General features: G+C 40.1%; 2 protein-coding genes across 9 annotated transcripts in view; both read right to left on the bottom strand.

The window, feature by feature from the left end:
• Positions 1-8,615, bottom strand: part of LOC138616004 (sorbin and SH3 domain-containing protein 1) — a 40,644-nt gene extending 32,029 nt beyond the window's left edge. For 5 of the 8 annotated variants that reach the window (XM_069689946.1, XM_069689952.1, XM_069689950.1 and 2 more), the window contains exon 1: positions 8,517-8,614. The gene's annotated coding sequence lies outside the window, so the exon portion shown is untranslated. Of the gene's footprint in view, positions 1-8,516 lie in introns of all 8 variants that reach the window. The other 3 variants (XM_069689951.1, XM_069689953.1, XM_069689954.1) reach the window with 3 other exon arrangements.
• Positions 8,616-11,512: 2,897 nt separating this feature from the next.
• Positions 11,513-23,331, bottom strand: pik3ap1 (phosphoinositide-3-kinase adaptor protein 1). Its single transcript, XM_069689945.1, has 17 exons — positions 23,156-23,331; positions 21,929-22,354; positions 20,925-21,172; positions 20,511-20,655; positions 20,259-20,401; positions 20,026-20,158; positions 19,605-19,801; positions 19,338-19,506; positions 19,179-19,244; positions 18,836-19,090; positions 18,699-18,755; positions 17,586-17,779; positions 17,425-17,497; positions 17,073-17,240; positions 14,834-14,904; positions 13,872-13,975; positions 11,513-12,273 (listed from the first exon to the last, which is right to left on the bottom strand). Exons 1-17 carry the CDS (start codon positions 23,184-23,186, stop codon positions 12,159-12,161), a joined length of 2,595 nt encoding a protein of 864 aa, XP_069546046.1. The 5' UTR covers positions 23,187-23,331; the 3' UTR covers positions 11,513-12,158.
• Between the last annotated feature and the right edge of the window lie 268 nt (positions 23,332-23,599).

Raw genomic sequence — 23,599 nt, 5'->3', positions numbered from 1 at the left:
ACTAAAAGGAGCCCACAGTGGCATCAATCAGATGCCTGAATAATCTGTTAATTGCATCCTTACAGTCCAGAATCACAATTACTAAAGTTGTATTCATCCATGATATCTATGAATAGAAAGCCAACAATCTAATCTAAGATGACAACAACTGCTACATGTGAAATTAATTAGGAAAGAGATTTTTTTGTGGATAATATTGTATTTCAATATAACAGTCACTTCATTATCAGCTAAAACTCAAAGTTTTAAAGGTGCCCTAAATTTGACCCTTTCCTTCTGACAAGCCTTGTTTTTCAAGGCTTTACTACATTGAATTCATCGAGGAAGTTTGGCCTACCTCTGACCGACGATATGAATTCAACATTTGATCTGTGTTCCCCTTTAAGGACAGGATGGGAGGGAGGGTGCATGCGAGAACAAACATATGTTAATCTGAGCTGCATCAGTGGAGCATGCAGAAGCAAAACCAGGGCCACCAGAAAAGTAACTGTGAAAGCCTTCCCATCGCTCTGCTGGGCTTCCCATTGTGCTCAGCCAGCACGACTGATTTAGGAGACGTCCCCATTTAAAACGCCAAGAAAAAGGCTAATTAAGTCAAGATGCAAACACACTCACAAAGGCGCTCAAGCTGTCCCTCGTGCATACAAACAAACACGTTGTTTTCATTTGTGGATTTGACTAAAAAACTGAAAAATCTGTGTAGAATTTATTCTATGATATTTGTTTAAAGCTGCCTTTTAAGTTGCATCTTTCCAGTCTGAGCTTGTGTAGGACTGCGTGTGTTTACACACAACAGTAAATAAGCTAACCTGCAGAACAGGCTGGGGACTGATGTTCCAGCTGGAAACCTCCACAAATAGGCCTAAATGGATGAGGGAAAATGGGAGTGATTCCAAACAAGTCCCAAGGGACACCAAGCAAAAACCTTTTAAAACATCTTCCCGTCTTGGAGCTGCACTGTCCCCGAGCATCACAGACTCTGTATTTATTTCCACTCTCCTTAATAAAATCAACTTGCTTCCTGACCCCCTGCATCCCAGAGAGGCAATGCATCCATGATCTCATTTCCAAAACCATTAGCAGACATTCCTTTGAGGAGTGCTCAAAGCCCTCAACGCTGCTTCCGCTGTATCCTCAGATGAACCCCGAGATGGTGAATATACAGCAGGAAGAGCATCGTGAAAGTATGCGAACCTCTCGCACATGATAGATAAAGAGGAAGATGACAGCTTGCAGCGTTCAGCTTGCTGTATAAACACACGAGAGCTGAGATCTTTTAGATCCTGGCCTTTTTAGGAAGTGACAACAGAGCAATGAAAAGAACACCAACCATCCAGCCTGTGTGAGAATGAAGGAGAGCAGGGCTGCCACTGTAAGATGCCCAGCGTTGGTTGGGCCAAGGCAAAAAGGGAAAAAAAAGAGGACACTGTATCCGGAAAACACTCGTAAATTTATCACTTCTTATAATCTAGGAAGCCGTAAAGAGACATGCCTTTATTTGGGGTCAGTTTGGCCTCTCTGTGAGGCAAAAGCCAGCAGAGACAAATTTAACTCACTATCTGTTGGATTTGTTCAAAGAACAGCAGATAAATGAAGAGGTTCAAAGGTTCAAAAGATACCATGTTAAATTTTTTAAGCTCTAAAAAAAAGCTTATTTTTCACCTGTTTTTCTTGGAGACTTGATTTAAAGTGTTATTGCTGTAGTTTTCTGATAAAAAGGTGAAATGAGACATAAAATACAAATAAATTCACAGAGCTGAGAAGAGAGTGGGTGTTATTCATACACTGAAATTCAATTAGGGAAATCACAGTCAGTGAAACAGTCTCAGGTCAGACTTCAGTGGAAAGCCAACAAAGGCCAGATGATTCATCCCATTTGCATCTCTCCACTACGTGACGCACTCACATGAACATACACACAGTTACATAAATCTCTAACTGAATCCTCTGCGGTGAAACTAAAATACCTTTCCAAAACAAACAACTCCCAAAAGGCAGCGACCATCTGAGAGGATCACTGCAGTTCAGGAGAGATGTATTACCTACTTGTTGATGTGCACAGACAGTCCGTTCTCCCCGCACATCAGGTCCCTCTGAAGCCCCCTGAGCCTTCTGACTGGGTTTTGAGGGTCTCAGCTGGGTGGGACGATCCCAACATTGACCTTGACCCCGTGCTATGTAGGGGGTCTGTTTGTTTCTGACAACAGGTGTGTCCAGATGAACTTGTCACCACATGCCACCTGGGAATGTGGCACCCACTCAACAACTGTGCAGACCAGCATATAAAAATCCGCCTCCCCCTCGACGTGCTCACGCAGGGCCAGCAGATGAGAGACAGACAGACCTCTGCAGGACGCCTGCAATTCGCTACTGGATGACTCAACTATCCAAAAGGTCATCTTAACTGCAGTATGTTAATGTGGGATTAGATTTATGATACCAAAATCTAAAGACATGTAAAGTAGCAGAAACACGCAGATTTAATTAAGGAAGCAACTAATACTTACTTTCATGATCAACAATTTCTAAACCTGAATTCTATGTTCACTGTAAAAAAAAGTTAATTTTCAATTTTGTACAACCATCAATTTAAACAATATTTAATTTACAAAGTCATAAATGACAGAAAAACTGAAAATCTTGATTTAAAATGTTTTACCATGCTTGCCTGATAAAATGGGTCAAACTAGTATTTCTGAGATCGGCTCAATTATAGAAACCCTGAAGACGATCATGTCTGTGTGTCAACTCGTTGAAGTCAGGTGTCGATTAGCGTAGCTTAGCGTAGCAATTGGAAGCAGGGAGAAACAGCTACCCTAGCTTTGGTTTGTGTATGAATAAAACACATTTTTACAAACTTTATCAAACAAGCTTTAACGGTGTTGATAGATGTTCAGAGCCAAGTGCCTCCTGTTTCCAGTTTATGTTAAACTAAGCTTAACCAGACTCTGGCCTCAGCATCGCAGCTGTTACTGTGTATTTATGTCCTCATCTTGAATAAATGTTTCCCAAAAAGTCAAACTATTCCTTAATGTGAAACTCGCAGTGAAAAACTTTTGCCTCTCCCTCCTGTTAGTAATTACCCTGACAAACGTGGTCGGTACATGCTTATGTCACAGGTTCCATCGTAGCCTACCCCGTTGCTGCTGTTGCAGCTGTAAAACGGTGGATAAACAGAGGATAAAAGGGGGATCAATTAAATGAAAGGCATTACAACCCCCGCAAAATGATTCGTTTCACAATCAGAATTTGATCCATTTGGTCCGATAAAATTTGGGAGGTCTAGAAGAGCATAGTGGGAGATCTTAAGTTAGCTCGGCTGGTGTGGAGGCTCTGCCCATGAAGCACGGCCGGTAACGTCCCCTCAGACACAACATTTAAAACCGCTGTATGCGCCCATGTGTGCCCTGCCGTGCACGTATCACGGGTGCACTCCGTTACTTCAACAAATGTCATTACACTACTGACTTTAAGAAATCCTGTTTTTGTGAAACATTAGTTTCAACACAAAAATATAACGTGTTTTATCTGTTTTTATTTCAAGAAATTACACAAACTTACAGTATTTTGTTTCTATTGACAGCAACATTCACTGTATCTGAATCAGCCTCCTGATTTCCTCTTTCTGTCCCTTCTGAAAACTAAACAAACGGTGAGTGGTACCGAGTTGAACTATGATGGGTTTCACGCAGGGGGCCTCTGTTAAACAGTCAGAGGCCGCCTTAAATGTGAGCTATGTTAATACAAAAGAGCTCTCGTCACACGCTCAGCTGTGCTATGGACAGAGAGAAAGGCCTGTTACGTAACACCGCTTGACTTCTGCTTTGTCAACAAACGGCAGAGATGGGAGAAGCTACCCAGCGCTGCACATGGATCCCACCAAACAGCTCCAAACATGGCTCGAAAGGGCCGCTCCGGAGCAGCAGCTTATCCCCCTAATTGAGGAGAGTCCCTCCACCAACCCGTCCTCCCTCCCGACTCTCTTCCATAAACAGCTTCCACACTGGACAGCAGCCTGGGATTCTACACATTCCTCCAGCCAAGCTATTTGAAGTTCATTTCAAACAACTGCAGCATAAAAGGAAATGCATGTAACTTACACACTACAGTCATCACAGGCCTCAGAGCGGGATTACACATTCATGTTGATAATGGATGGAGCTTAAAATGAGTCTATGTGAACGCTGCTTCTATGCCTTTGGATTCTTTGAACCTCAACTAATGAAATATCACAGCAACACAGAGACTAAATGAGTTTATCCTGTGCTATCACTCAACGGCATATTTTGAGGTTTGAGTTTCCTGACCTTTAGATAAAAGGTCCTTTTCTGACGGAAAAACAAAAATACAACTGACACTTGTCAACGAAAGATGCGTCCCTGAGTGCTCAGCCTGCCAGCGTGTCCACGAGAAGCACAGACAGCTATTGGACGTAACCGTGGCCAGATCCTCGAGACAGGGAGCACTTGACTTGGATGTGCGAAGGTCCCGAGGAGGACTGCAGTTACAGGTGCTGTGTTAGAGAGCCAGGCTGCTTCTGACATGCCTGCTAGGCTTTTAGAGCCGGCGTAATAAGAATGTCAGCGAGCTGACAGTTTACCCCGGGTGATACATCTTCACAGCAAGGGCTGCAGGCTACACTCCAAGAGTGAGAAAGCTTTGGATCGCAGGCCTCGCAGGGAAGATAAACACTGGACTGAATATTTAACTAGCTCTGCGGTGTCTCTTTAGGGGACTTTTGGAGAGTTTACTTTTGTAGGCGCTGAGTGAAAAGTTTAAAACCGGAAAAGTGATATAATTGGGAAAAAAATAGGGGCAAAATCCTTGAGATCATATTGTGGTATTTAATTAGGGGAAAAGAATAAAAGACACATATGATGTTTATTAAATGTCATAACTACATAACTACAGCTGCACATTAGGTGAGCTGCGATGACAATTCAAATCATTGTCTGAGAGAGTGCTGAAAGCGTTTCCTCATCTCCGCTGGATGTTTTGACTCCGACGGGACTGGAAGCTCTGAGTGTGCTCCCCAATATAACTCTCTGAGCACCTATGTGACAGGACTACTTGATAATTGAGTCATAGGATATGGCGGCTAAACGTGAATATAAACAGCGATGTGATAATCCAGCAATTTTAAGTGCTATAAAGGTATCCTCGTGTGAAATGAGCGGGCAGCAGGATTCCAGCGGGTCCCCATCATCCATCTATTTCAGGAATGCGGGCGCAGGCTGACTCGCCGCGTCACACCCAGAAACAAACACAACAGGCAGCTCCATCAATAACAGCCCGGCTTCACAGGTGGCAGCGCACATATCAGATTTTCATTACTGTTTATTACATTTTGGGGTGAGTGATTTATCCAGCTGCAATGCATCAGTGTCAGTTGATAAGTCTGGTTTGGTCTGTGTGCTGATGAGTCAGGACATATGCAGATTCTTCTGAAAATATCTAGCAGAGACAGCCGTGATGCTCTTGTTTTCCATCAGTTGACATAAACAAGAGGAGAGAGATGGAGGTGTGGCGCTGGTGGTGGTGGTGGTGGTGGTGGAGGTGGTGGAGGCGGGTGCTGCTCAAATCCATCACCAAAGCGTAAATTGTCTTTTCACTGCCTTGTTTACATGCGTCCATGATCGGGGGGGAGCCTTCTTTGTCTCGCGGACCTTGAAAAGCCAAAGCATAACACGTCACTTCACCGTCCACTTCAGCCAATGGCAGGAGGCGGTGAGAGCAGACAAGGGAGGGGGGGAGGAGGTTGCCAAGCAACCTGTTGTAACATTAACAAGGAGTGAAAACAGAAACCTGGTGTCTGGCTGAAGCATCCAGCCTGATCCAAAGCCGTTTGTTATCCACAGTAAAGACAAAGCAGCTCTCTTCAAATACTGTCAACACAAAGCTTTGTGGTCGCGTCATGCCAATATCCAGCGACACTGAGCAGTCGGCGGCCAGAAACTCAGGCTCATAAATAATGGCGATTTTAGGAAATAGGCCTTAACGAAGAGAAGAATATCATTCAATTATTTTGCTGTTGTCCTGTAAAATGTTGTACTACATTAGTAAATTAAGGACAACATGCATTCTCAAGTGTTGGTCATATTAAGCCTACACCACAAAGGTTAAATATGTGTCAAAGGTGAAAGCAAGCCAATTCTATCCAGTGAGAAAAATAACCCTTTAAAGCTGCTTGTGACCAACTCATATGTTCTAATATTGTCTGTCAGATTGCCAAACCACTTGGAGATCATGTTGTAAAAACATGGCTGTGCGATCCAGCTGCTTTTGGCAAATCTTTGAAATTCAGTTTTGAGATTCATGTTTCCTCTCAAATCTAGGAGAGCTGTGTAATGTGACTCCAAACAAGCTTCATAAAATATTAACCACAGTGCTGGGTTTGCACCAACAGGTCCCATCCTTACTCTGCACCCTGAAGCCCCATTGACACATATTAAAACACCTGAAGATATCACTGCCTCTGAAAATTTGAGAGGAAATTGAAAATCAGTCCCCTATAGTGTGCACTGAGGTTAGTTCATGCTAAATAAATGAACTACTGTCGAAGATAAATAGTACAATTGTGCATGTGGATGCAGACGTGTTGAATCCTTTCAAAATCAACAAAAATGTTACTTCACAAGCTTATGTTTGACATAATTGCACAACAATGCGTGCAAAAGTTCAGACGTTCAGCTGCTCTCTGACAGACTGAACAAACGGCTCACGGCTGAGCTGCTGGCCACCAAACACATGACTCATGTTTCTGTTACATGTACATGTAAACCCATCAAAATCTCTGTGTAAACATCCACAACTCCTCTACTGACTAGTTCACCACAAGTGTTTCATTCACTGCTGAACTAGTCTGTACTCTTTGGCATGTGGGACGCTGATGGATGTCCTGTTCCGTGTCCATTGTCTAAATACAGCATATCTCTGTTCACCCAATCCAGTACGACCACGTGATAAGACAAGCAGAACAGACTGTGATATTCTGAAATGTTCCAGTTGTCCAGCAAAACACTGAACTTGATGGTTCTGAGAAAGTCCGCCGGAGTGCTTCCCTCCATCCTTGAAGCAGTTTGATGAATTATTTGTGCAATAGGGTTAATATTTTATCACGCTAGGTGAGCATCATGTTACGCAAATCCCTTGGAGAAAAATTATGAATGAAAACACAGGGAGAGACACACATCTGTGGAGTTTCACACAACCCGCTGACGTAACAGCAGCTAATTTTCAAAGAGGATGGATGACGAATTATTTTCTCTTTCTACTGAGATTGAATTTCATCCATAAACTGAAGTACACTGAACACTTAAGGGTTCAGGCTGCATGTTTGTTGGACTAAAATAAACTTTCACTTGGTTGCATTTTAGCATCACAGCTGACTCTATGTATGCGTCATATGTGGACAGGAGGTAGTTTTTATTGTCTATGCAAGTCCACTCTCGTGCTGTGAAGCAGTTGTCAGTGTCACATGTTCATTGTGAGTCTTCAGGTTGACCTGTTGGTCAGACTAGAACATATAGTTTAACATTCAGGCCACTGTGTCAACTTCAACTACTGTCTAGTTACACAACACATCTGCTCAGTTTGTCACAGATGTCAGTAGAATAAAAGTGGAACATAAGAAACGTGGTTAAGACATTCCTCCAAAATATAATACCACCTCTTGTATGACTACTTAAGAATATGCTTTAATTGTGTGAAACAGCTGCTGATGCACCTCATGGACATTTACTCCATTCCCTCCATGCCTGCTTACCTGCATAATCACCTAATCAAACATGACAAAGGCAACAGTCTAGCCTGACGACACTGTTGTGAATATGACAGTGAACCACTGGTCAATAAACACCTTCATGCCGCATAATATGCAGTCCATCAAGTGCAAGGTCCTGATGGCACAGTATGCATGTGGAGTAGCTTGTAGTCTGCTCCCTATGACTCACAATGACAACCGCTAATAGTAAAGCTGCACCGCTGGCTGCCGATTTGAAGAAACAAACCGCACTGGAGAGGACGAAGCAGACTTTTTAAATGATACTATTAGTGGTATTCAGCAGGATGTGGTGTCCGGAAGCTTTTAATTCCCAGATTAATACATTGAGGATTCCTCCTGGGCATTCAGCTTCAGAGTGCGGCACCCATGGCGGGTCGCATTTCCACTGTATGGATCCTTCTCTACTGCAGCAGCTGTCCCAAAGCCAGAGCGCCCATCTGCTCTCTGAGATGCAAAATCAACATCCACTGACTCACAGACGCACTCATATTTAATAAGGCCTGCTTAACTCACAGTACAGGGCTGAGATTAATAAGAATTTACGTGACGCTGGTTTTGCATCAAATGATAAAAATAATAATAATAATAATAAAAAAAAAGTCAGCTCTCAACGTGCCTTGTAGGTAAAAAAAAAAAAAAAAAAAAAAAAAAGTCGCTATAAATCAAAAAAGGAAGGAAATGTAAATAAAGATGTTGAGGAACCGCAGCAATGATTGTGAGCGGGGACACTCACCTCTGTGTGGTGGTGATCCAGCGTTGTGCTCTCTGCTGCAGACACACTTCACTGAGCTCTGTGCGACGGCAGCTGCTCTCCACCAGCGTCCTGTCAGCGCTTCACACTCACCGGCTTCAGCTGCGTCAACACCGCGGCACAAACACCGCGACCGAGCGCCTGGAGCCGGTCCCTTCACAATAAAAGCCTGGGCTCCGTCACCGCAATCCGAACTGAAGTAAAGGTCTGAGTTTAAGGTACATTCAAATATTCAACAATCTGCCTTGTAGTAGTTTGTAGCCACGGTTGCAGTCGGACAAGCTGTAAACACAACAAAGGCATGTTAAAAGATTGAGCTAGAGACGTCCTGTTTGTCTACATGAATAAGATAAGTCCAATAATTGACTTACCTTTAGCCCTTTTTCGTTGCCACCAACCTTTGAGAAAAACATGAAGATCCTTGGACGTTAAATACACACTATGTTTAACAGCTAGTTGCTGACTTGGTCTGTTGTTTGGTGTTTGGCAGGTAGCACAGCTGTATTATCAGCCTACACACGATTTGATGCTGGGAAACAATATAGCTCAATTCAGTCTCATCATTACACCAAAACAATGAGCTGAAACACATTAACATGCTCCATAGAGAGCAATGCCCAACAGTCTTCGACCAATTATTTACAAAAAATTGATAAGCAACGTGATAAATAATGGCCATGACAAATCATTCTTGACATTCGATATTTACAATAACAGGAATGATTGTGATTAATATATCTGTTTTAAATGGTGTTGAATGTCTCAGCCATGTTTGATTTTGATCCATACATCATTGTGCAACCAAATGTATTTTCTCAATTAGTTGCCATTGTAAACATTAAATAAGTCTCAGACAACTTTTTTTTTAAGAGTTATAACCACGAGCCTCTGTCTAAAACACACTTAGTCATCGTCTTAAAATAATACCATTAAATGTAGAGGCAAGTTTTCAACTTACATTCAGTTGTACAAAAAACAACTTCAGCACATCCCCACCAACAGTGGCACCTATCACTTCTGTCGAAGAAGGATCTACATGGGATTGTAACCATACATTTGTGGGCTACAGGAAATTATACAATACGTAACATAAAAATGTATTTATAATGCCACATTATAGAAGTCTATGTAAATATATATATATGTTTTCACAGTAATGCAGTGTTTATGAGTAAATGTTTTACTTTGAAAGTTTCAACCAGAAGTCCCAGCTGGCTGCACTTTCTCAAACTTGTTTCATGTCTCCTCTGAAACCTTTACAGGAAACAGTTGCTTAACAGTCAGTTATTTATAATAAAAAACAGTGGAGTCTTGTGATGAAACCACTGTTTGCTTCACAAGACAAAACCAAAGAAAATGTTCTCACACACAAAAAGATGTTGACTGGAGTCCACAGAGAGAAAGAGAGAATATGGAGCACCATCAAGTGACCAAACCAAGTAGCACAACTAATAAATGAATACTGGTCCTAAGAACGCAGCTAAAATAAAGACACCTTCAAGTTCATAAAAGTAACATATTTTCATATTTAGGGCCTGAGCACCGATGGTGCGAAAGCCCTATTATTCTTCAAGGAATTATTATTCCGCGTTATTATTATTCTCGGTAAACAATCATATGCAAAAACTCATGAAAGTTGGTAACACCCATCTCTCCCGGTGAAAAATGTCGTATTGTACATGGGTGTGGCCAAATGGCTCGCTCGCGCCCTCTAAAGAGATGCCCCGGTGGCTCCATTTACCTACATGCACGAAATTCGGTGGACACGTGTATCACACAAAAAGTTACATTGCACCATTACGTCAACTCAACAGGAAGTCCGCCATTTTTTATTTAGTCTGCATTTTTGGCGATTCACACATGCTATACTTTAACAAACGCCTACAGATTTTGTCAGACCGACTTGAAATTTATTCTGTGCACTCTTAACATGTTTGGAATTAAAAGTTATCAAAATTGTTTTCATCGATCGGTGTGCCCCTGGCGTGGCGGCCAAAAAGTGACCCAAAAATGACTTTTGGGTACATTTTTTTCAGAATTTGGAGAACATGCTTTAGTTTGATTTTTTTTTTTAAAAGAGTCTTGATAAGGGGGGGGACTTGAACCCCATTCCTTCTTGGCAAGAGGCAACAGTGCTAACCTCTGCACCGCCTGAAGATAGTCCAGCGGTCTATGAGGCTGCTTCAGAGCTGGAAACGACCTCAAGAGGGTTTGAGCCCTGCTCAAGGTAATCCACGTGTTTCACGGAGTGCGAATCCCCCTAAGGGTAAGCCACATGGTTGCTGGTTTGTGTTGTAAATGCAGTCATACTTAAGGTCAACAACAACACAGAACAAAAATAAAAAAACGTTACACAAAAAGCAATCACAAAAAAATAAAGGCTGTTTAATTCTTCTTTGATTTCTGTCCAAACTTTATCCCATTAATACATTGTAATGCTATACTATGGCTTTTTAATCATATTTTGGACAACATGCTATAGTATGACACAGTGGTGCAGTGGTTAGAGCAGTTGCCTCAGTGAGAAGTAACTGGGTTCGATCCCTACTTGAGGCATACATGTCAGTTCAGAAAAAGGTCGCACTCCAAAAAGTTATATAGTATAGCCAGGGCGATGCAGCTAAGTTTGATGTTTCGCCGTGACACAGGAAATTGATGTTTAAGATCAAATGATGCTCCAAACCTCACAAAACTTTGCACATGCGTCAGGCACCAACTTTCATGAGTTTTTGAAGATGTTAAAGACATCCAAAAAAGGGAAGTTTTTTTTTTTAAGAAGAATAAGGAACGAGATCGATCATTTTTTTTTAACTGCAAGCGGTAATATGCGGACCCTCGCATGCTGCATGTTAGGGAGCCGCATATCACTGCTTGCAGTTTTAATTCATTATGAAATTCAAAAATTACATTAAGACAAAACTGAAGGCATTTCCTGAAGGTTATTTGACACTCCGTACATGACCAGGTGCTTCTCCAAGTTTCAGGAAGATAATATACAAATATCAGTCTTTAATACATATAGTAGAGACAGAAAATGAGGTAAAATAAGTACAATATAATGTCACAAAAATTCCCAATTAAGAACTAAAATAAACAGGAATACCTTACACTGTATATTCTTCTGGTATCGACACGGCTCATTATTATATTATTAATATAATTTAGATTTCAAATAAAACAAATTATTTTCCCTTATTCCGCTATGTCAACACATTTGACTTAAAAACCGTAACATAAAGAACTAAATTTAAAAAAAAAAAAATGTAACAAAACATATTGTTAGTTTTACTTGGATACTTAATAATTATTATAATAATGTCCCATATTTATTACAGGTGTCACACAAATTGTTGCAGCAAAAACATCACACAACATATATATGTTCTGAGTATGAGTCACTCATCCACACGCAAACACACAAATACTGTACACAGACTCAGTTACTGATGTATAAAATTAATAAAAGGAAAAAACAAACAGATGTCTCTCTGCAAGAGTTCACTTGTGAAATCCTGATGGTTGTTTACAGAGATACACGCAGTCTTCTCCTCCATTCTTCCTGCAGTAAAAAAATAACCCATAACTTAAGAGCGTTAACCCCGTTACAATGAAGACGTGTGGTCATCACCGCAGGCGGCGAGGTATCGGAGGTGCCGAGTTGGTTTGTCTGTGAGAGGGGATTTGAGGGAGCGCTCGTGTCGGGCAGGAGATGTAGCGCTCATGCACCATCTCTGGCACCCTGCGGAAAACATACTGTTACTGTGCTGCAAGGTTATCAGCTTTAAAGCAGCTGTACATATACAGTATAGGGTGGGTAAACTGTGACTTCCAATTTATGATCATAGAGAGAAAAATCACCAACAGAAGAAATTATGACATATACCTGCAGACTTTGAAAGCTGCATTCTGTACAGTATAGAGCACTATCTATTTATGTATTTGTACCAGTAATTAAAAGTTCTCCAACCCTTGGTAAGTAAGTCACTGGTTAGATAAATACAATTGTTGCAGTCATATTTAAATCCAACATTTTTGTATTTCGCCTGCTTGTCTGTTCTTCCACACAAAGGCTGAGAGCAGTTTCCTAAGTGAACATAAAAGGGTTTAAAATGTTTACAGGCTGAATTGCAAATTGTGTAAAAGTAATGCTTACCAATATGTTCTTTAAACAGAAACTATTATCTAATCAGTACGTTTAGCTGAAGTTTTAGCCAAAGTTAACTGTGGCTAGTTTAAATAGATGTTTTATTTCTCAAGTCAGCTGTTTCTGACATCTCCGACTTCCTCCGTCCCAGTGCAGTCACTCTAAGTTTTAGTGCCGTTTTGTTGTAGCTAAAAAAATGAAAAAGCACACATTTCTATTGAACAATTATTTCAATTGTATTGATTGTTTGGTATTATCATTTATCACCATTGACTACATGTAACAAGGCCAAATAGAATATTCTCAGTCATATAATCGTCAGCGTTTACTTTCAGCTGAAGTTCATACACACTGTCACACCTGATATTTAAAAACTTATGAAATTAAACGCAGCCCCCCGGTGTAGGTGTTCCTTTTTAAATGCATTTCATAAATGTTAGTCTATGTAATCTCACAATACTAAAAACTCTATTGGACCTCACCAGTGTTGCAAACTCTTTATATTTGCTAACACTGAAATTTTGCTTTGCGGAACATTTGAGGGACTTCAACAAAAAAGTAAGAAACTTCCTACACAATAATAGCATACAGAAGAAATAAGATGATATATACAGTTCATTGTAATACAATATACATAATACGTTCAATAGCTGAACAAACTGAAGGTGTATCAGAGTTTATACCTGGTTATCTGTCGTGCACACTGTACTGTTACCTTTTGAAGAGATCAGAGAGGCAGAACAGCCTCTATCAGTTAAAATGATCACACTGCAGAGTTTCACAGACTTACAGGAATTGAGTGCAGTTATAGTTAACTAACAAACCACATTCAGTGTTACTTTGATCTCAGCTATCATTTTAAAATGTTCTCAGTTTGAGGGCTGTCACCTCTGTGCATGGAAGATATTTAGATGTTAACAGAGTATAAACATCAGTGCCTTCATCACTTTCTCACTGTGTTTTACACTGTGCTTCCTCTGCCGTACACAGCTGCGAATCATTGGTGGGTGAACATTTCCTCTCTATCGTCTGTAGATTTCTTGTTAGTCTCCCCATTTCTGTCACACTTTCACACTCTTATGCTATCTACTTATTATAAATGCTATTAGACGCTGTCACACTGCAGTACACGTGGATTTGATACATCAGCACTGCATCGCTCTGCATTCTGATCATTGAATGTTCAGACTGACCTTTCTGGGATCCGAGGGGGAATCCTGGGTGGAGCGATGAGGGGTGTAGCATCAGACAAACGCAGAGGTCGTGGTGGTGGAGGAGGGAGATTATCTATTGAGTCCTTTAAAAAAAAAAAAAAAAAAAAAAGAAAAAAAAAGGAATATGTGACCACACCTAAAACACTTCAAAATAAAACATTTAAATAAAGTTAAAGATTCCATAATAATCTCTTTACAGCTGATAAAATGTACTCAATTAATCAATTACAAGATCAATAGCATGTTAATCTGCATCTTTTTTTGACAGTCATTTAATAGTTTAAATATATTCTCAAGAACCTTCTGACTCCAGTGTCTCAACAAAACAATCCATTTAATGTAGACACATTGGGGTTTATTATCTTTTTTTTTACCGTTTTCTAACATTTTAAAGATTAGATTGATCTTCAATTAATACAAAAATACATGTTGTTAGTTGCTTGCTTGTCTCGCTCACAATGTAAGTAGGTGGTTTCAGTTAGAGTGTGAGATCTGCAAAAAGAAACACCACCTCTCTGATTACACCCCTGTCAAGTGATTTCTATGAAACTATTGAGCAAGGCTTCCTAGAATAGACAAGAAAGAAACACGTGGGTCTTCAACTTTGAGTCTTTTAACTATGTTTTTGTAAAATATAAATAGATCTGCACTTGTCAGTATTTTAGGAAATGAAATACTGAAGAAGGAGGTAAAAACTGAACACAAGACTCCCTGTCTACCTCTCTGCTGCGCATGTAGTTATGTTGTGGATGTTCCATGTGCAAAAGTCAAAGGTCAGACATGTGCAGCATCACAAGAGATAGTGAAGTTTTAGTGAGTGTGATAACAAGCGGCCATGAAGCATGACAGAGTCCGACTTTCTGATGTAAAAGGAGGTAAGTCTGTGTAAAGATTGCTTTTCCGACATGCCCTGAAGATCATTATCATTAATCCGTGCTCACCTCAAAGTCAGGTTCCGTCCCGCTGCTGCAGCTGACGGTGCTGTGAGTGCTCAGTCTGTTGCTCTCAGTACCTGATGTAAAGAAAAAACAGGTTAATCTGGAAAGAAAACACGTGATTTCAGGTTTCTCTGAGGGTCGTCAGACCACTTCCCCAAACGGGATAAAAAATATCTTTTAAAGTCTCACAACAAAGAGGTTACAGTTCTACGCTGTGTCTGCAGGGAGAGGTAGAGCGATCAGAGCGTGATTCATCAGACAAGCTTTCTGAGAACAGACAGACTAATGTGAGAATCATGAGGCTGTCAGCAAATCATTCTTGAACTTCTGACAACATATCAGTGTTTTTGAAACCAGTGTTTGACGATTCAGATGTTTGTGTGCACATTTCTGATCATTTTCGTAAAGGCTCGAGCATTCATTGGAAAAACAAAAATCAAATGCAAAGTACTGGAAATGGAAGTGACATTTTTACAGAAAAACCTTTCACTCAAAAAAGCTCAACTTCCTTTTAAGTTTGTCAACTCAGTTGGTAACACAAAAATAGATTGAGTACTGAAACATCCCTAAAAGAACAAACAAATAACTACAGTGAATTTCTGCTATTATTATCTGGCTGTCAGATGTAAATGAACGGGGAAAGTTAATTCATTTAAAGTTGCACAAAATTGCCAAGAAAAGATGGGCAATTGCCCTTTTTTCCCTTTTACTGTTGAATTTGCACACCAACTAAATAAACCTTCATAAAACACCAAGACACTATTATATTTGTAGTTATGATGGAAACAAATTCTACTGTTTACAATAAAGTACGATTCTTCATGCATAAACAGCATAAACAAAGAAAACAGATGATATAAAATATATAAGTAATTTAAACATACAGTAAGTGGTAAGGAATAATTGAGTGTCTCAGTCTCTGTCAGCTAAAAGGCTGACAGATGTCTTCAATGTGGGAAAGTTAGTTTATGACTAACAACTTTAACTAATCAAACCATAATCTGTGAGTTTTTTGTAAGTAAGAAAACATTCCCTAATGCCTGGAAGTGGCTTTGCAGTAGATAACACCTTTGCCTTCATTCAGTGTGTGTGGATCTATGACTCTGTAAATAGTCCCTGTTTCCATTCTACCTCCATCCACCCCTCTGCTGCTTGCCTGCATTTCAAGCTGGCAGCACAATGATATGGAAAGCCCCACTGCAGCAAGTTGACATGATTGGTTCCTTATGTCTGTGATCTATGAAACGGACTGTCTGAATCCGTTTTTTGAGACTATCAGACTGCAGTTCCAAAACGAAATGCACAGCCATGTCGTTTACTGATAATTTTGTTCATGATGTCTTCCAACATATAAAAAGTACCAGATGGACGTGTTGACAAGGACACAAGCATGATTTTTTTTTTATCTTTAAAGAATTCGGAGACACCGAAATCTTTTATAATGAGATTTGGTTCAAGATTTTTAGATTTCTTTTGGTAATTGTTTTCTTTTAAAAACCAAGAGATATATCTCCTCCTGACATAAGAATTAAATATTCTCTAATTTGTAGTCACAGAGGATTCACTGACTGACCAAAATACATCATAAATTGGGTGCCATCCAACAGGACTTTTTGATGAAGTCAAGACAGCTGTCAACCCCAGTGGGTGAAGCCTATTAATCTAAGTTATTGGTGTAGAAGTAGTTTCTGATCAGCATGAATTTCAAGATGTTACTTCCAGGAAATCCCTGGTTTTCTTTCAAAATGTCTGAACCAGTCTGTCCACTACCTAATTTAGTTTTTGATTATTTAATTGGATTTAACTTTTCCATCATTAGTACCACTGTGGTCTCTATACAGTGAGTATTCTAGTAATGTCTTCTCCTTCATCCTTCACCACAAGGGAAAGTGATGTACAGAAGAGACAGAGTGACAATCAGAACTGGAACTCATGGAGTTCTGTGGTATTCAAACATTTCCTCCACCCGTTTGCCTGAGTAATGTGGAGGCAGGTACAAACACCATGAATAGTAATATCACAAAGTAACGGTCACTTAGATACATATACAGTCTACATAACTCCTGATGAATATGTCATTAGAACTGGAAGAAAGACACACAAGCACAAGACAGACCAAGAGCTGAGAACTTTCACTGTGCTCCTCTTGTTTAGTCCCTTTCTGAAAGAACAGCTCGGACCATTGAGCCACAGTGTTTAGAAAAAAAAAATTATGAAAGAAAATTTCAGCATTGGGACTCACTGGATATGCTGGATGTGCTGCCTGTCTTCCAGGTGCCTCTCTGGATGACCTGAGCCCCTGGAGGGGGCAGAGCCACAATTCTGGGTGCCTGCTCATACACAGCACACTCTAATGTCAATGTGGAGCCCCAGTACAAGTTCCTCTGCAGCGGAGCACTTATCTCGTAATCTAAGAGATGAGAGACCACATCAGGTTGCTACTTATCAATTTACCAGTGTGTGCTGCCTGTAAATTAATCATTTTATACGTTCAGACTGTAGTCAGACCATCATGGAAACACATATGAGAGCTGCATTAAAGATATTTGATTCTGGATAATACATTAAACATTTCTATAGTCAAATGATTCTACCAAGTTCCTTTCCAGTCTTCTCTCTCTCTTTGTGACGCCTAGTGATGCTGTCTCGTAATCGCTTCAGGTATCCCTTCAGAAAAAAAGAGACACATGTTAGATTTATTGTTTGAAAATCAACCAACACCCCACAGACCACAAACCTTGTATAACTGATCTACCTGCTGATAGCGTATGGAGTTTGCCCTCTGCTCATGGTCAAACTGCCAGGCTTTGAACTCCTGTACAGCCTCATCCACAGTAATTTCCCCCACTTTGACCTTCTCCTGCAGGGACACGAGCTGCCTCTGCCCAGGGGTCTTCATCCCAGCGTAGGGGTCATAAGCAGGTGTGGGGGTTTCTATCACCAGCTGAGCTGAACGGGTGGAAAAGGTGGCCATTCAACAAAAAGAAAAGTTATGAAACAGTCTTAAATTCTTTTTTTTAATTGTTAAACAGCAAAAACAATGCAAAGCATGTGATGTGAAGGCAGAGCTCAGCTCATTGGTCACATGAAACCTCAATAGGCAGATTTAAAGAAATGCTAATGTTTGAAATATTATAAAAATTATTATAAAATATCCAACAGCATTTAAAAAGTCTTTAATTTATTTGAGGAACATTTAAGAAAATGACACATTTAAACAGCCAAGAACTTGTTCAAATAAAAAAAAAATACACCAAGTTGTTAATGTGTTGGGCAGTCAACACGAGGTCTTGCATGAAAGTGTTCTTTTGTACACCTGCACTTCTCCTGCTGTGTCAGGTGAAAACATCTGCTGTGACAAGGCCTTATTTGCACAAGTTCCTGTGAATATTTTTTCTTCGTCAGCTACTTGCTCTGAGATGTCCAAACATAGAATTTGCAGTAACCACAAAGACAACTACAAAGGTCACTTGTTGTATTTCACCACTTTGGTTTCACCTGAAGCCTCGAGTCTCAGAACATCGATACCACAGTGGTTAATGATTGCATAGAATCAGCATCTATTGTGGTTTCCTTATATACACTCAGGGGTAAGATTTAAATATAAATCAAACACAGTGCATGTTGGTAGCAACAGATAATGTTAAATACAAGTTAGAATATACTTCAACTTGTCAGTAAACCGTTTTTCTCGTAGTAACCTGCTTAGTTTACTAAATCCAAAAAAATGATATTTGAGTTGGTCGATACTGGGGCGGGTGACAACCAATTAAATTCTTCACACTTTTAAAACAGCCTTAAAATCTATCCGAGATGAGATAAAACAGAAAGACAAACAGATTGTCATTGATTTTAAACTGTGTTTTACCTGTAGAATATCCCGTCTCTATTGTTTTACTCTGGGATGTATCTTTATCTGGAAATACTGCAAAAAAAAAAAAAGAAGAACAGTTTTATGAAATAAACACATAAAACATGAGTAAATAAAACCAGGTTGCACATTACCTCTAGAGATGTAGGGCATAGGCTTTTCAGCCTCACACTCAGATTGAGGTCTGGGGATGGGGGCTGGTGGACGGTTCAGGATTGCTGGGTTATAGGTGCTATTTGCATCCACAGTATCATAGATATCCTCGAGGTGGACATCGTACGGATCCTCCTCTTCCTCAATCTGATCAAATTTACTGTGATGGTGTTTTTCCTCTTCCTCACATTTAAGGTGCTTGTTGTTGTCTTCGACTTCAACGGCATGCGGTTTTGCTGAAGGACACAACGTAAACACATCTCGACATCATACAAGTTTGTTTGTATTTAAGTTATTTACTTTGAAAGTTATTCAAATGAATACCTTGGAAGAACTTCCTGAGCATAGTTTCCTCAGGGTTCTCGTCGTTTACTGCATTCATCACCTCATCTGATTAAAAAAAAAAAAAGGAGCACCATCAGCATCTGCAACTACCACTTTTCTATTGTCTATAATTATTAAGACCAGTAAATAAAATCCCACATAGGTCCTCTGCACATTCAGGGTCGATCTCCAGCATTGACTCGTATATGTCCTCCGAGTACTTCATCATGATATCCTGCGAGCTCTTTGACATCATCTCATAAACCTCTGCACCATCATCTGCGTCAATGTTGTCCTCAAAGTGACACTTGAGCAGGTCCGCTGTCTCCTGCATTAGTGTAGACATGAGAGACGGACAAACATGTACCAAAACCTGACAGCCAGTAGTAAATATTTCAACTAAAAAAGCTTCGTCACTGGACTTACAACAAATTTGTCCATGAACTGTCTGAGATTGTTGAAGCCACTCTTCTCTGCGAGCGTGTTTGGGTAGTCTCCGTGTTTGTTCATGACACTGTAAGCCTGCAGAGCGCCCGGACAGCGGAGGAGGATGGTCACCAGCTTCTTCAGACCGTACTTAGCAGCAAAGTGGAGCAAAGTGGGAAGTTCCTGGGTCCTCTGATCTGAAGCACAAAAAGCAAACACATGCGACAATGTATGGTGACTCCCAAAAAGCTGCTTTTACGTTCTGTTTTTTTAATCACAAAAGATCCAACAGGCATTGCAGGAATGGAAGAAATAGTTTACTGCTGTTCTCCTGATACACAGCAAAACATGCTGTTAAATATTTGGGGAAATAATCAGAGTGGGCAACTAATAGAACAAGAAGTCAAAGTCATGTACTCACATGACGACATATTGTGCTCTTCAATCTGTCTGATTCCAAACAGTTGCAGACCAGTAGCAGGCATCTTAGATTTGAATGAGTCAGTTAACATGTTGTCCAGTGATTCTCTTGCATTGGACGTCAGGTTGAAGGCCTGCAAGTAAAACACGAGTTATATAACCTGAGGAAGTATTAGACTAGTAACAGCCTGTATAACTACTACTACTACTACTTCCTGTATAACAGTGTCTCACCTGGCAGATGAAGTTAATGGGATCAGAAGCATTTTCAAGATACCGATTGACTTCTCCCATATTGGTATAATAAGTAACAGGCTTTAGGCCGACACTTGATTGGTCAGTGTACATAGTGAGAGATACATCTCCAGCAGGCATATCTAGATGGAAACGTATATATATGTTAACATTTAAGTTTGGCGATCTTGCATGCAACAGTGAAAACAGTTAAAACAGGTTAAGGTCACATGACTTCCTGTGGATACTTGCCAGGTGCAGTAACACTTATTGTGTATTCATTCTCCACAGCGCCTGTGACCCTTTTTGCAACAACATCTGCAGATGAAAACTCAACCTCTGGTGCCGACTCATCATCTATTTTGTGAGTGAAAATTATAAAAAGTTTCTCCGGATCCTTAAAAAAAAATAGGAAAGTAGAATAAAATGGGAGGTTAGCAGTTATTTTTAATTACTAGTTCATTTCTAGAAAACAAATTATTGGGGTGAAATACCATCAGCAATACAAACTCTTTTGCTCCAGTTAAGGAGCAACACAATGTAAATACTAAATATAGCTTTCACACAATTTTAGGCAGAATATGTATAAATTAATCTTAATAAAACACTCATTGCACTCCATACGAATACAGCCTTTGAAGTTATTGTTATGTACTTCAGTCTTACCCCACACAGAACTCTGCTTGGCTGCACGGTGACACAGGTGAGGTGTGTGGACGAGTTCATTTCCTTGTCCGTCGAAGTCCCCGTCCTCACAGACCCGTCTTCCCTCGGGTCAGTTTCGTTCTGCTCTTCTGAAACCACTTCCTCTGTTTCACCAGAGGTGGGATTTTCTGTTGATGAGGCCGGTGTGATGTGCAACACCGTTGCAGCTGCTGCAGCTTCGCTCTCATGCTCAGCCTTAGCTTGCCTGCCTTTGAGTAAAAAAAATCATATCAAAAATATTTGATTTGATTGACACCTAAATATTCTACAAATTAAAACATCTTTAATTCATTCTACATAGATAAAGGTATTGCATTCAGCCCTTCATAATTCACAAAGGCCTAAAGACTCCTTTTACACACATAACAACCCACTTTCTCTCATACTTCTGAAGATAGTTTCAGTTCCATAAGGTTATTTTTCAGGTGTTAAACTCTAAAACTTTTGCTGCCACCCGAACACATATAGAAGGTAATGGAGTTTTATGTGTGTTTTCCAAAACATTTCATCATTCACAGATGTATCTTAATATAATAAACTCCTTACGTGGATTATTTCTTCAGTCAAAGTGAAAACCACTGGTTCTACGGGTCTTCATGATGAAACAGGATATTGTCAAGATGCTTTTGATCTTTTTTTTTTGTTATCAAAGACTTCTTTTTAAATCTTGACCACTATTCAGTATGAAATTCCATTCACTTCCATTTCAGTGCCTCAGAGTTTGATGTCTCCAAACCTTCAGTAATTCCAAACTATCAACTTATCAAGACACAGTTACAGCTGAATGACATGATCTGTCTCTTTGGAATTTGGGTGAACTCAATCTTTAATTGATTATGTTTGATCTCGGGGCCTGTAAGCAGTTGTACTCTTTTAGGAAAACACCTTGGACATTTACTTATAATAAAACATTATAGGTATATAGTAAGGCACAAATAAAAAATATGTGATTCAAGTTTGCATACTATCAGTGATTGACTCCAGAATGGTAGAAAGGTAAACAGCAGGCTCATCCTCAGCATAGAGTTTTCTCCAGCTTGGCCAGTCTTCGAAAATCTCTGCCAACACGTGATCCTCAGACACGCCACACAACAGCGCCACCACTCTGTGTGGAGGGTACAGGACTCTCTCAAGGGCTGCCTGTAGTTCATGGTTACAGAGGATGTCGAGGAACACTCCTGTGAGGAGCAACACAATGCACTTGCAGCTTTGGAAATAGTCCAAGTTGTGTCCGTGGAGCTGATCGGCTGGACCCACCACATACAGCAAAATGGACCTCTTATGGAACTTTCGGGAAGATTTTAAGATCTGCTGCAAATAGGTGGCCCATTCCTCTGCCTCAGCAGTGTGCAGAATTAACAGCTCATGTGTGGCGAGGGAGTCAGAATGTACTGAAAAACAGAATATATCACAGTGATTGGTATGTAGAGCACTCAAAGTCTCCAAAATGCCTTACCAAAGCGTAAAACTAGAAAATATGAATCATTAGTTTGTCTTAGACACGGCTGATCCAGCATCACCATGTGAAATGAATCAGAATCCGGCTCAAAAAATTACACTAATGACATGACACTGGTGGTATTATGTGTTGGTTTGCATGTTTGTCATGGAAATGCTCCACAGCGTGCCAGCTGTCCGGCTGTGGAACGTCAAGGTGACTGTGGTTGGAGAATGAATGTCCGATCTGTTTGATATTTCGGTACAGAGCCAACAAGGAGTTGTGCAAACATTGCACTGTGTCAACACTGGTCAGAGTAATTTTGTTTGACTCATTACAGTGTTTAATCAGGTCAAGTTCACCTCTGTACATGCTAACTGGGAAAGAAACCCAATGTGAGTGTTCACCTTCATCACAGTTCCCATTAATGATGGCGCTGTGAGAAAAGAGCGAAAACATATAGATTGATTCAAATTTAGGCATATAGGAACTTTAAAGTTAACCAACAAAGATTTAACCACAATGGACGACAAGATACTTCCTCTTTTTTAAGTCTCAAAAAAAATTCTCAATGAAAGTTCAGTTAAATGAAATGAAATTCAATAAATGTATCATACTTAAAAAAAGAAGATAAAACAGTTCAAGTGTAATCCATATTATTTAATAATGGCCAATTGTAAAGAGACAAACAAGTTTTTTTTGCTAGATCTGTACCGTTTGACAATAACTCGACAACGTGATGTTTCATATTCACCTGATTCAGCTCTTGACACGGGTTCCTCCATTGTTGTGAAGCCTCAAAAATCCACAGAAATCACACCATGAGCAGCATCATTCGCCCAACTATTTCTTTTTGTTTTCTCAATTTTAGTAAAGCGCCTTTACTCGTGAACTGAAACTGCATTTGCTTTCACCAGCCCTTTGCTCAGACCACCCCTTTGCTCAGTTGTATTAATAGCAACCTTTAGTTTCCTGATTTTGGTGACTCTGCTCACTTCCTGAAACTGTTGAAGAAGTGAAAAAATGTACCATAGTCGTGTCAGAGTGTGCAAAGCGTGTGCGATTACATTTGCCTCTGACTGTTCTTCATTAGTCATTTGTAAACAGTTACTTATTCAGGTGCAAAATGAATATGAAAGAACTAAAAAGATGGGGGGGGTTGAATTTTGAGACATGTAGGCTCAGTCCACAGAGACAA

Source organism: Brachyistius frenatus, unplaced genomic scaffold (genome assembly GCF_029030835.1).
Source record: "Brachyistius frenatus isolate BFR_SWC_R1_liver_20210118 unplaced genomic scaffold, ASM2903083v1 Contig_8, whole genome shotgun sequence".
NCBI classification, from domain to species: domain Eukaryota; kingdom Metazoa; phylum Chordata; class Actinopteri; family Embiotocidae; genus Brachyistius; species Brachyistius frenatus.
Note: the sequence above shows the minus strand (reverse complement) of the source record. Positions and strands in the feature narration are given on the sequence as shown.

Excerpts from the sequence above, each read along its gene's own strand:
- pik3ap1 (XM_069689945.1), bottom strand. The coding sequence starts at position 23,186 with ATGGAGGAACCCGTGTCAAGAGCTGAATCAG. Across the intron at positions 20,656-20,924 it reads CAAGCAGAGTTCTGTGTGGG|GATCCGGAGAAACTTTTTAT; the intron begins GTAAGACTGAAG and ends TTTTTTTTTAAG. Across the intron at positions 20,159-20,258 it reads CCATTAACTTCATCTGCCAG|GCCTTCAACCTGACGTCCAA; the intron begins GTGAGACACTGT and ends TTTTACTTGCAG.